At 39.3% G+C, this 13779-nt stretch overlaps 1 protein-coding gene across 10 annotated transcripts in view; it reads right to left on the bottom strand.

Moving 5' to 3' along the window:
* STPG2 (sperm tail PG-rich repeat containing 2) overlaps nucleotides 1–13779 on the bottom strand; it is a 422300-nt gene that overhangs the window by 247754 nt on the left and 160767 nt on the right. The window contains exon 12 of one of the 10 annotated variants that reach the window (XM_030564768.1): nucleotides 132–218. The exons of the other annotated variants lie outside the window; for them this stretch is intronic. Coding sequence (XP_030420628.1) covers nucleotides 181–218 — 38 coding nt within the window. The 3' untranslated portion in view covers nucleotides 132–180. Of the gene's footprint in view, nucleotides 1–131; nucleotides 219–13779 lie in introns of those variants that run through there. 10 annotated transcript variants of the gene reach the window in all.

Here is a 13779-nt window from a genome sequence, read left to right as displayed (position 1 = left end):
GGCCCTCCAGCCAAAGCACGTCAGTCTTACCATTTCCAGGGTGTTAAGGTCCAAAGGAAATCAGGAACAAAAAAACCCAAGTCAAAACAGGGTCATGTGACAAACCTTCAGTGGGATCGCATCCTTCGATTCAGGACTTGTCTCCAAACAGCCAGCTTTTACTGATCCCCCAGGCCGCAGTCATTCCTTCAGACATGGGCTTTGACCCAGTTTCTCTCCTAATAAAAGAATCAGAGCTCTGATTTCCTTTCTGGTCAGCCTTGAACTGTGCTAGATCTCCTCCTTCAAATGCCCTTCTCCATACCTGAGGTTTGCTGCAGGCATAGCTGGGCGAGACACATTTTTTCATTACCAGTGTGGGGAATATTTCCCCTATTACACTGTTATAGCTGTTGATGGAGAAGAGAGCTTTTACCAGAATGATTAAGCAATTTACTCTTCATCATGTATGAGAAAATTATGGCCTGAAATAATAAATTAAAAAGTTGCTTAATGATAACCAGGTAAAGATAAATTCTCAATAGTGCCTTACATGTTCTGGGACCAGCAGAGGAAAGAGAGCCATTTGAAATCCACTGAGCCTGCAGATCATTTCTAGATTGTACCTGTCCCTTTTGTACTTTAGACTAGCCCCAGGACTGCTCTCAACTATGCCAACTAGTTATGGGCCCAAAGGGCTGATATGCCCACTGTACATCACTAGAGCACATCAGCACTCTGGTCACTCCCCTTCTAACACCTTGTCCCCTACATTGGTGGTGAGGAAGAACTGGCATTACTCTATGCCACTCAGAGGCTCTGCTATTTTGGAAAGAGTCCCCAATTGGCCATTGGCTTTCTTTATGGCAGTGCACTACCAAAGCAGATGGATCAGTGTCCAAGGACCTAGTCAAAATATTTCTGTAGTTGTCAGGAGGATGTTAAACTAAGAACAAAATGAAAGCACAAAAAGAGGAACAAATAAGCACAAAACACACATACAGACCATAAGTAAATCATTTAGCACAAAATCAAAATGCTGAAAGCAAAATTAATCAAGAAACAACAGCAATTCTTTAATTACTTATACACCAATGCAAGAAGCCTAGATAACAAACAAGAGGAATTGCAATTGCTCATTTAAGAGCATAAATTTGATCTAATTGGTTTTTCTGAAGCCTGGTAAAATGATTTGCATTATTAGAGTATTAAAATCAATTATTATTACCTATTGAGTAAGGATTGAGTAGGCAAAGGGGAGCAAGAGTGGTCCTGTGACAAAAGTGGTAATACTAGTTTCTGAGTCATGGACTACTCAGAAGAAAATACTCTTGAATGCCTATGAAATAATATCCTAACAGATAAGCACAAGATTGGGTCTTAGCTGGTGTCTGCAACACACCACCAAATCTCATCAGGGAATAGGATGACCAACTCCTTAAGTACCTATCTATAACATGGAGGAAGAAAGCTGCTTGATCACTTGTCAGTCCAAATGACATATGCTAGCGGTCTCATACTACCCATATTAAACATTGTCAGAATTTCTAAACATTATATATTACACTTTCCTAACATGGGAGAATTCTATATTAGACCTCATACTACAGATAGAGCTGATCACAAAACTAAAAATGAGTGATAGCTTAGATACAAGTTGTCATGATGTGATCACTTTTTATAAGAAAACAGTATAAAGTCCAAACCAGCAAAATATAAATAAATAAATAAATATAGATTTAGATCAGACGTGGGCAAACTACGGTCCGCAGGCCATATCCAGCCCACGGGATCATCCTGCCAGGCCCCTGAGCTCCCGGCCGGGGACACTGGTCCCTGGCCCCTCCCCCACTGTTCCACCTCCCCCGCAGCTGGGCCATGCTTTGGCCCGCCGCTCCCGTTGGGCAGCATGGGGAGTGTAGCTGGCTCTGGCTGGGTGTCACAGCTGCGAGCTCCAGCTCCTGGCAAGGGGGCAGGGAGTGGGGGGGGTGGGTAAGGGAGAGGGGGGTTCTGCGGAGCAGGGCAGGGAGGCCGAGGCAGTTGGATGGGGTGGAGATTCTGGGGGTGGGGGTCAAGGGATAGGGGACAGAGAGTTGGTAGTGGGAGTCCCGGGGGGCCTATCAGGGGGCATGGAAGTAGTTAGGGATCAGGAAGGAAGTCAGGGGATGGGAGGGGCGGTCAGATGACAAGGAGCAGGAGGGTTGGATGGGTTGGGGATTCTGAGGGGGGCAGTGACGGGGCAGATAGGGTGCAGGGGCCAGGTTATTTGAGGAGGCACAACGTACCCAGCTCTCCATACAGTTGTGCAACCCCAATGTGGCCCTCAGGCCAAAAAGTTTGCCCTCCACTGATATAGATAGATAGCTATAGATAGAATATAGATAGATAGATATATGGTGCTTTGGGAGGAAATTTAAACAGAAAAATATGAATGAAAATTAGAAATAGTTTATGAACATTTTACGAGATGTCCAAATGACCATGATCCCACAACTGAGAAAGAAGTCCATATTAGTTAGAAAAATCAACCTATCTATAAAAAATAAAATAACAAATAACAAATAGAAGAAAGGGAAAGTTGATAGTGGATGAACATAAATCAGAAGCTAGGAAAAGTAGAAAATTGATAAGTGAGGCAAAAAGATACAAGGGAAAATTTGTGGCCTGCAGAGTTAAGGATGATAAGAAATGTTTAAAAGTTTATTAGGAACAAAAAGAATCCAAATAATGGTATTGGTCCATTTGGAAATGTTAGAATTATCAGCAGTAATGTAGAAGAGGCAGAAGTGTTTGATAAATATTTCTACACAGATCATATAATGATGAAACACTTTCTGTTCCAATAGCAACTTAGGTGAATGTTAAATAGCAGCTATTAAAATTAAACATTTTTAAATCAGCAGGTCCAGATAACTTGCAATCAAGAGCTTTAAAAGAGCTAGGTAAGGAGCGTACCGAATAGTTAATGTTGATTTTCAGTAAGTCTGAGAAGGCTTGAGAATTTCCTTGAGAAGGAGGTCTGCTCCAAGGCAAACCAAACAATTATCATGCTGTGATCACATCTAGGGATCTTTTGAAGCCGCCTGTGTTTTGCACGAGAAACAGAAGGAAAAACAACACAGGAGAAACCACCAACAAAACACAGCACAAAATAAAAAGAAGCTCTAGAGATTTTAAGACCTTGATGGACCTTGCCACAAGCAACATTTATAAAATAAAAATCCAAACAGGTGAGAAGGGAAACAAAATAGTGAATAGGTCTTAGAAAGACCTTTCTCAAAGACAAATAAGAAAGGAAGCACCACTGAAAGGAGCTCCTCATTCATCTTCACAGAAAGAAAACTGTCATTTAACACACTTGCCAACCACCATTATGCCTACTTCCTGTTGAGACTATTTAAAGATTCAAAACTTTGAACTAAGTATTTTCCACATCATCTTCAGGGGGGAGAAATCTAAGAGTTGAGATTCATCATCACTAATTATTTTTGTATGTTAAAAACAGTGAATAAAGGATATTTGAAGCAACCAGTGTGAAATATAACTTTTCTAAACGCAACCAATTCTTAGATTATACTCAATATATGGATAATTCTCCTCCTTTTCTTTTTTCATTCCCCACAATGTATTTTCTTCAGTTTCATATTTTGGTAGTACATGCACAAATTACTTCAACAGGTTATATAGGGGGAAAGTTATATTGATAAATATATGCACCATTTATTCCATCAAAATCTTCAGGAAGTATAATACAAAGATTTACAGGTGGCATTAATAGTAAAGGTAATTCTTTAATGTTAGAGTCTCTTCTTGTTCTTGGCGAATTAGTAAACCAGTTGATACTAATTTGGCTTCCAGACTTTTCTTTCATGTCAAAGATTCAAAACAAGTACACCGTGTATACTAAGAATTCTTGTTCCTGTTGAATTCTTCTAATATAATCTAGTTTCCCCAAAGTATATGTTGTAATGAGAACTGCTTTTTAAAGCTTATTTTTTTATTTTTTAAAAGATTTATAATAATGCTTATTTTTCCCCAAAGTTACACCTACTCTGCCCTTGACCCTGCAAAGACTTACACATGCCTACCTTCACAAATTGTGAGTAGTTCTATAATTGCAAGATCAGGGCTCCTGGGTACTATTAAAAGCAACTAAATATCAAAGTCCCCAAACTGAGACACTCCACAACATGCATTCACAGGAAAATTTCTAATGAAGTTTCTTTATAATGATTCACAAACAAAGCTGGACTTTGAATGAAAAACCCCATGCTTAGAGAAGATAAGAAATGCTGACATTAAAGAATCATCATGTTTTCCGTAGTTCCTCCTCCCTTTTCTAATAGATTAAAAAAGGAGCACAAGATAACAACTACTGATTTATAAACACTGAAATATAAATGAAAAATTGTTAATGGCAAGATTGCAAGCTTTGACAGCTATATTTTAATTATTTATAATTATGGATAGTCAATGAGTACAGAAGAGGTAACACTTAGGCCAAGTCCTTGCCAGCATAAGTGTGGTTTTGCCAATTCTTCTTTTACATAGAATTGCTAATCTGCTTAAAATGATATTGCTGACAGAACAAAGTTAATGAATTGTATTGGAAGATGTAGTGATACATAAACATGGAATGATAAATAAAAGCCCCCTTTTTCTAGGAAGACCCAGGGCAGGGTAACATAAAATGACATGACCCAGAAACTGTAAAGCCAGCAGGAAAAAACAGAAGTTGAGTAACAGAAGCCTGTGCATGTGAAATGTATGGGTTACCCAAAATTGAAAGGGCTGATGTGTTAAAAGTCAACTGGATAAAGATTAAGTAATCTGTAATGTAGAATTGTATAACAAGGGCCCAAACTGGAGAAACACAGACCCAAAAATGAAGGACAGGATTGAAGGATCAAACTAGGAGATCAGGAAGGGAAACAATTATCATGGAAGATGGTAACTTAGGCCCATTTACCAGTTCCATCTCATCCAATATTATTTGTCTGCCAATGTATGTACAGATACTACAAGTATAATAATTTTGTCTGAAATTATATTAAATAAAGACAAAAATTTAGGCTTAATGTGACTCTCAGTTTCCCAACTTTCACCCTCAATAGGGCCTAACAGCTGTAACATATACAAATTTGCCCTCCAAATTAGTATCACTCCCATCAAGATCCCTTTTATCTAGTGGGCAAAGAATATAGATGACAATAGTCTATATGCAGAGGTTCTGAAACTGTGATCCGCAGACCACCAGTGGTCTGAATGCTCCATTCAGGTGGTCCATGGATAGTTCCCTCTAAAGTTCACATCTGGGTGGCCACACACAAGAGAATGAAGGGCCACTCACCTAATTAGTCAAGCCATGCAGGTGTGGCTCCATTAATTAGGTGTGTGGACCCTGGAGAAGATGCACATGTAAGGTGAGGTGGTGGCTTTGGGGGGGAATAAGGGGTAGGTAGAAGAGGGAAGTGGGGTGAGAAGAGGGGGTGGGGGGAATTTGGGGCATACAGGGCCGTGACAGCCAGAGAAAGAGGTACTTTCTCCAGCTCCAAGGCTGTGGCTGGCAGGGAGAGATGGCCCTCCTCCCCAGCTCCTGGGCTGCCGTGATGGGAGAGAGAGGGCACATCCATTGCATTCGAAAGGTAAGACTATTGATATTAAAATACGAGTTGTGTGCTTTTATTTGTAGAAACAAAAAACTTTAATTATTATTAAGGGTTTTTTTAATATAGCACTTTTATCCAAAGCGCTGTACAATACTTAGCTAACAATACAAACAACATTCAGAAAGATCGTTAAGTGGTCTGCCGAGACCCTCAGCAATTTTCAAGTGGAAAAAAGTTTGAGAACCACTGGTCTATAGGAATCAACAACATGTGTACACTACCTGCCAGTTTAAAGAAACAGAACCAACAAATCCTACAGTAGACGCTGACTGATTTTGTTTGTACTGCGATCAAGTAGAACCATTCTATTTATTTTCACAAATATACTGTGCTAATCTGCAGTTCATTTCAATATTCAAGCAGTATATTTTAATTGAAGAAAAGACATTGCATCTAATCCTGTTCCACCAGTAAAAATCCAGAGTAATTCCAAGCAAAGTAACAAAGACCATATTTTATTCTAATGGGAATGTTGCTTAAGCAAGTACTAATTACCATAAATAAAAGATCAATATAAGTTTTAGGATCTGAGCTACTGACATACCGCAATAACCTGAAAGCTCAGCTGTGTTTTAGAAACTTCATACTATTTCCGAGTACATAATATTACAAGCCAACAAGCAAATAGAAGAAATAATTAGTTTTCACACGACAGTGACTTTTATATCAAAGGTATTGCTTCTGGTCACTAAAAAATGGACAAAGCTACCTTCATGCGATATGTTTAATTAATGTTAAAGATAAATTCTATTTGTTACCTAAAGTAATTTCCTGTTGGAATGTGCCTAGAAACACAATTCATAGATTTTTGGACTGGAAGGGACCACGAGAGGTCATCGAGTCCAGTCCCCTGCCCTCATGGCAGGACCAAATACTGTCTAGACCATCCCTGATAGATATTTATCTAACCTACTTTTAAATATCTCCAGAGATGGAGATTCTACAACCTCCCTAGGTAATTTATTCCAGTGTTTAACTACCCTGACAGTTAGGAACTTTTTCCTAATGTCCAACCTAAACCTCCTTTAAGCTCATTGTTTCTTGTTCTATCCTTAGAGGCTAAGGTGAACAAGTTTTCTCCCTTCTCCTTATGATACCCTTTTAGATACCTGAAAACTGCTATCATGTCCCCTCTCAGTCTTCTCTTTTCCAAACTAAACAAACCCAATTCTTTCAGCCTTCCTTCATAGGTCATGATCTCTAGACCTTTAATCATTCTTGTTCCTCTTCTCTGGACCTTCCCCAGTTTCTTCACATCTTTCTTGAAATGCGGTGCACAGAACTGGACACAATTCTCCAGCTGAGGCCTAACTAGCGCAGAGTAGAGCAGAAGAATGACTTCTCGTGTCTTGCTCACAACACATCTGTTAATGCATCCCAGAATCACGTTTGCATTTTTTTTTGCAACAGTATCACATTGTTGACTCATATTTAGCTTGTGGTCCACTATAACCCCTAGATCCCTTTCTGCCGTACTCCTTCCTAGACAGTCTCTTCCCATTCTGTATTTGTGAAACTGATTGTTCCTTCCTAAGTGGAGCACTTTGCATTTGTTTTTGTTAAACTTCATCCTGTTTACCTCAGACCATTTCTTCAATTTGTCCAGATCATTTTGAATTGTGACCCTGTCCTCCAAAGCAGTTGCAATCCCTCCCAGTTTGGTATCGTCTGCAAACTTAATAAGCATGCTTTCTATGCCAATATCTAAGTCGTTGATGAAGATATTAAACAGAGCCGGTCCCAAAACAGACCCCTGCAGAACCCCACTTGTTATACCTTTCAAGCAGGATTGGGAACCATTAATAACTACTGTCTGAGTACGGTTATCCAGCCAGTTATGCACCCACCTTATAGTAGCCCCATCCAAATTGTATTTGCCTAGTTTATCGATAAGAATATCATGGGAGACCGTGTCAGATGCCTTACTAAAGTCTAGGTATACCACATCCACCGCTTCTCCCTTACCCACAAGACTCATTATCCTATCAAAGAAAGCTATCAGATTGGTTTGACATGATTTGTTCTTTACAAATCCATGCTGGCTATTCCCTATCACCTTACCACCTTCCAAGTGTTTGCAGATGATTTCCTTAATTACTTGCTCCAATATCTTCCCTGGCACAGAAGTTAAACTAACTGGTCTGCAGTTTCCTGGGTTATTTTTATTTCCCTTTTTATAGATGGGCACTATATCTGCCCTTCTCCAGTCTTCTGGAATCTCTCTCCCATCTCCCATGATTTTCCAAAGATAATAGCTAGAGGCTCAGATACCTTCTCTATTAGCTCCTTGAGTATTCTAGGGTTTTGGGGACGATTCAAATATTTTCCCTATGAAGGAGATGCTTTTTAGTGGAACATACTGTTCCATGTTATAATTGTTGATTATTTATTAAGCATCTGCAATGTACTTGGCACTGTACAAAACATATCTACCAAATTGCAAAATATTTCAGGTAAAGACTGAGGCCTAATACTAAGTCTTACTAAGTCTTAACTCAATGATTTTTCCAGGTTTATTTTAATTTTTGCCTATATTTCTATCTCTAAATTTTATTAACAGCAAATAAACACAAATGGCCAAGTTCTACCCTCTTCAACAATGGAGTAAACCTGCAGTAGATCCTTTGTAAGTTTAAGTAATTTTTCTGCATTTCATTTCAAGTGAGGCTCCCTCATAAAGCCATTTACAAAGCTTTAAAGGAAAACTTGTTATATAAAAGAAGATTGCTTTATAATGTGATTCACATCATTTGATAATTTTTTCATTAAATAAATTCAAATACATTTTTATATTAGATTACAAGAATTTTAATGGAATACAGATGAATGGTCACTATGACACAATGTTCCTAATTTAATTGTGCTTAATGAGGTTGTTTTATACCTTTTTAAAAAAATCTAGCTAAAAACTAGATTATAAACATTGTGGATCTGGATATTGACTCAGGTTTCAGTACAGCAAAACAATAATTTAAATCACTGTATAAACAAATATACTACATTTAAAATAGTTCTGATATTTAGTGCAATAAACACAGAGCTGCAGATGTTCTCTCTTGTGACAAGAGATTCATCTTCTGAACAGAAATGCATCACAAAAATTTATTTCCCACATCTCCTGGGGGAACATATAAAAACCTACACCTCAAAGTCACCTTCTGAAATGATTCTTTTTTAATCACCTATCTCCAAGAAACAGTATCATTTTCTGTTTAAAATGTTTTATTTCACAAAAGAATTGAACACTAGTGTATAACATGTACACAAAGAGCCATTTATATCTATAGTAATAGATTCCCTCTGGCAACCAAAAAGGGGGAAATTACTTTGCATCAAGCAAATTGTGTTTAATTATATATATTTTAAATATTTATCTGAACCAAATCAATAGTATTACATATGTGATGTTTCATTCCATATTTTTTATTAAAATATGCTTTTGATATGAATATGATATAACAGGTATATTTTATGCACAATGGGTCTTGTAAGATATCATTGGAAAGGTTATAATTTACTGAATGTAATTATCCAATGTGCATGCCTGTATCATTTCTGTATCTGAAGTTAGGAATATTGACTATGTATCTGTATTTCAACTATGCTACTTTCGGTGATGCCCACTGCTAACACTTCAGGTACAACAACGGAAAAGCCAGACAGGGAGGATGGCCCATCAGCAAGGACTAGGCCTTTCTATGGATGCTCCATACTGCCACTTCCTCTTCTTGTGCAGGGCATCTGGGACTGTGGCAGACCCATCCCTAAATTTATCCCCTCACTGTCGGATGTTCTGCAAACACACACATGCACCCTCGCTTCCTGCACCCTTGCCCCTCAGCTGCAAGAGGAGGAATCCATGTACAGGGAGCTGCTCCCTCATCTGCCCAAGCCCATGCATCCAGACCCCCTCATACCCAGACCATCTGGCCAAGCCTCACTCTCCTGCACTCAGAACCCCTGCAACAAGCCCCACCCCCCATAAACCTGGACCACCCTGACCAGCCACCCTCACCCGGATCCCCTCCCCACTGAGCTCCCCTGCCGAGCCCTATTCCCCCACACCCAGACCTCCCCCTGCTGAGTCTTAAACATCTTCACCTGGATCCCACTAAAGAGTCCCATTATCGTTTCACCCAGAACCCCCCAACAAGCCCCTGTGCATCCATATTCCCCCCACATGCAGATTCCCCACTGAGCCATCCTGTCTCAAATGCCCCACACAGAACCCTCCCAACCCATACCTGGATCCCCCCACACACTAAGCCCCCCACACTTGGATCCTGCCTTGCTGAGCCTGCCTGCCCACACCTGGTGCATATGGCACTGAAGGGCAGGGCTCTGGAGTGTTTCTGGCAGGTCCAGTCCTTGCACTGTGTCAGGGTTGTGTGCAGCCTCACCGCTGAGTCCATGTCCCAGGCACAGGACAGGAACTACACAGTGATCTACCACCTCTGTGCAGCCAGTGGCCTCCCCAGTGCCATACTGGAGCCTCCATATTGATTTGACAAATAAAATTTGAAGAATTTTAAAATATTTCACACAGAATTTTTAAGTTTTTGGTGCAGACATTTTTATTTTTTGGCACAGAATGCCATCAGGAGTACTACTGCTTCTAAGGACATCAGCACCACTACCTACTAAATGGTCTGATTCTATTGCTTGTTCCAGATCCTACGCATCCTGGCTTCAGCTCTGTAAATTAGTTATCTGAATACAACTGAAAAGGAGTTATGGTTAAAAGGGACCGTGACAAAAAAGTTGAAAACCCTTCTAGTCACCACTTCTCTGTTTAAGGGTTAAAAGAGACTGAGCACATCACTTTCCAGTGATTGGGAGGGGTGGGATCCCCCTCAATACTATTTATCAATCTGGAATGAGAGAGGACTCTCTTTTCCTGTAGCATTCTCCAGTGAACAAAAGCTCTTTCAGAATCCTAGGTAAATTAAAAAAAAAACAACAATCAGGAAACCTCATCCAACTGACAGCACACTTCCTTCATCTCTGCCTTACTCCAACCTATGGAGCTGGAATAACCTCCCATTCTTGTCCTTCTTTTTCCTGTCCTCCTTCCTGCTCTAATTCCTTAATCCTGTTAAGAAGTCACTAGAGGGAAATAAAGAACAGGATTCAAAGGGCAGAGAGCTTAACTTCATGCATCTGGGACTGCAGCCAAAGAAAAAAGTAGGCGATAGTGGAGGAGTCCGTCTTACATTTGGGGTCTTTTGTTATTCTTCACCTCTATTTCCCTGGTAGATGGCTTTATAATGCTTGTAGTCTGGAATGTTCCTCAGGATGAGAGAAAAGAGGGATTAATCACACAGAGTCTGACATACAATGTTTTCTGATATCTATTTACAAAGACTACCAGGTTAGTAAAATGTTGCCAATCTTCATCATGTCCCTTTAAGTTCAACATGGGGGGGAGGGGGAAATCACACGGCATTCTTTTATTGCATCACATATTGTACTACATTAAACCTACTTTCCTCTGGTCCTCCTCATTTATATGCTTCAGGAATATGCAATTACAAATGAGAAGAAAGCTAACAAAAAGAGCACTCATTTAATGCACATTTTCACACACCTTCCCTCCAGTGATTCCAGCATTGTTTTTACATCTCACTGCTACCACGAGCTACTTTTTGAAGTTCCATTTCTTTGTAATGTACCAATTTAATTTTTGATCAGCGTGCTTTGAAAGCAAATATTACAGGCCAGGAGTAACCTTTACAAGCAGCTTCACAGACACCATGTAACCTAAAATTTTATATATTATGCTACACAGAGAATAAAATACTAGAGCTGGTCAAAATGTACTCAATTAATGTTCACATTTTTCAACCAAAATATATTCAGTGAATACCACTTCAGTTCTACTTCTGATCAATTGTTATACAAGACTACACGAAACAAAATCCCCCTCAAAACAGCAGATAAATATAAAATGCACATTATCCCTGTCTAAATTTAGTCCAGACAGAATTACTAAAAATCTCAAACTGAAAAGGTAACAATATCCAAACAGAAAAGAACTAGTTCTACAATCACTTAGAAACAGCACTATGTATGACCGAGATTCAAGCAAAAGTCTATAAACATGCTGTGGTTTCTCATCAGCTATCATTTCTGGATCCTAGTAAACCAAATCCAAGCAAGTGTTCACTTTGGAGTTGCCATGGTAATTTTTTTAAGTTATCAGCTGCTCTTTCTTTCTTCTCTAATTGCTCTGAGAGAGCTCTAATATAACCTCTTTTTCTAGGAAGAAAATGGTTGCTTTTGAACATGACAGAATGCTTTTCCTCCTTATTGTTAACCTGACTGAACAGTACTATAAGCCAAAATTCAACACACTGGTGTTTATGATGTTATCTGTTGCGATCTGCATTTACAAATGCTGTTGAACAGCCAAACTCCCTTTTCAGAATCAGAAAGACCAACCGATATTTGGACCAATTAAAAATTGTTTCCATCTTGGTCTAATTATTCCATTCTCCCATGTATGCCCTAAGTTTGCAGTCTTAGGTGTTCCTAACTTGCATTTTTCAGCTTTTACAGCCAGGTCTTCATGTTGATTGTGTCCTTTATGAATCATAAGTGGTTGCCCCATTTTGGCTTTCCAAGCTCTGGGAGTAGGGCAGCACCAGTGGTAATCTCAGGATTGGTTTTCTCAGGTTTAACAGCAGTTAAAGCAAAAGTGAATTCACTCAGTCCCTCCAGCACTTTGCTTACCATTCCCTGGAAAGTTGTACCTACATTGATTGTGCAAAAGGATAGTTTAGGGATCTCAAACAACCTAGAAGGGTACTGAAGGCTGACACCACCAGTCAAAGATATTTGCTCATAATATTTCTTCAAATCAATCCTAGAAACAAACTAGGCGAGTACTAACCTGTCTAATTAATTACCTGGTCTGGGTTCAACCTGCAGTATTTATGGAAACATGTGGGACAAGTCCTTTAAGCTATAAATAATATTAGAAATTCAGAACTTTCTGAAAGCCTGCTTACACATATCCATTTCATGTTATCTATTTCCCTCTTAGTCTCCTGATCTATTATCTTGCCAGCTCCAAAGGTCACTCTCTCCAATGGGATCTATGTCCATCCCATTCTTGGCCAAGCCTCCGTGTGAATCAGTGCATGTGTGCAGCTGGGGGTATTACGATACTGAGACATGCTACAGAAAGAGAAGTGTTTTAGGTTTCTGGACTCTGAGTGACAGGCACTAGGAAAGCATTTCTTAGCCAGGAGAAGAAGATAGGATACATGTCTGGGATCAGACGGAAGCAAATACCAGAGGTGTGTCTGGGTTTGAGAGTGGGGAAAGGTATAAAATCATACTGGGAATGCTGTACTTCAGAGATGCAGAAGAAAGGAGAGAGGCAATGGTTGTCTGGGGAAGGATGGAGTAGTATCAATTTTTAATGGCATCCCTCTTTTCTTGTGTGTGAGTGAGCATCCTAGTATTTTAATTGCTTTTCTGAATGTAGCTTCACATTAATTAAAACATTTTTTCCCTAGAACAGACATGGCCTGTGGAAGGGAATAGGAAACCCAAAAGGAGTTTCAGTATGTTTAGCAGTTTCATGACAGAGTACCATCTAATGAGCCCCATACTCAGTCAAGGTCTCTCCTTGTGCAGAAATTCAGAAGCATACCATGAAACTAATATTTGGGAAGGCCTAATATCTTCCAAAGTCCCTGGTCAGCACCATCCCTGGATTCTAAATAACTCAACAAAATATGGAGGCTCATTTGTCAGCTATATTAGTTAACATTTCTCCTCATTATCAATGCAGGTACAAAGACCACTGGAGTTTCATATCCTTCCTAGCAATGTTGTTGCTTACAAGTGCTGTAAGTAATGTTTCATGATCAACTCAGGAAACACACAAGTTACATACAATTTTTGCATCTTTAGTAATGTACTTTTATAAAAAAATCTTTCTACAGCCTTTTTATTTCCTTTATCAGCTTGAAAAGGTAGTAATTACCTGACTACATGTTCTAGCATTTTTTTTACCTTCTTTTCCAGTTTCTTTACATTCTGAAAAAATACTTCCTTTTTCAGGATATGACCTTCACCTTTTTTTTTTTTTCAATAAAAAGACAAAAGCAATCATCAACTT

This window comes from Gopherus evgoodei, chromosome 5, assembly GCF_007399415.2.
Source record: "Gopherus evgoodei ecotype Sinaloan lineage chromosome 5, rGopEvg1_v1.p, whole genome shotgun sequence".
NCBI lineage: Eukaryota > Metazoa > Chordata > Testudines > Testudinidae > Gopherus > Gopherus evgoodei.
The sequence above is the reverse complement of the archived record's forward strand: the minus strand, read 5'-3'. Positions and strand labels throughout refer to the sequence as shown.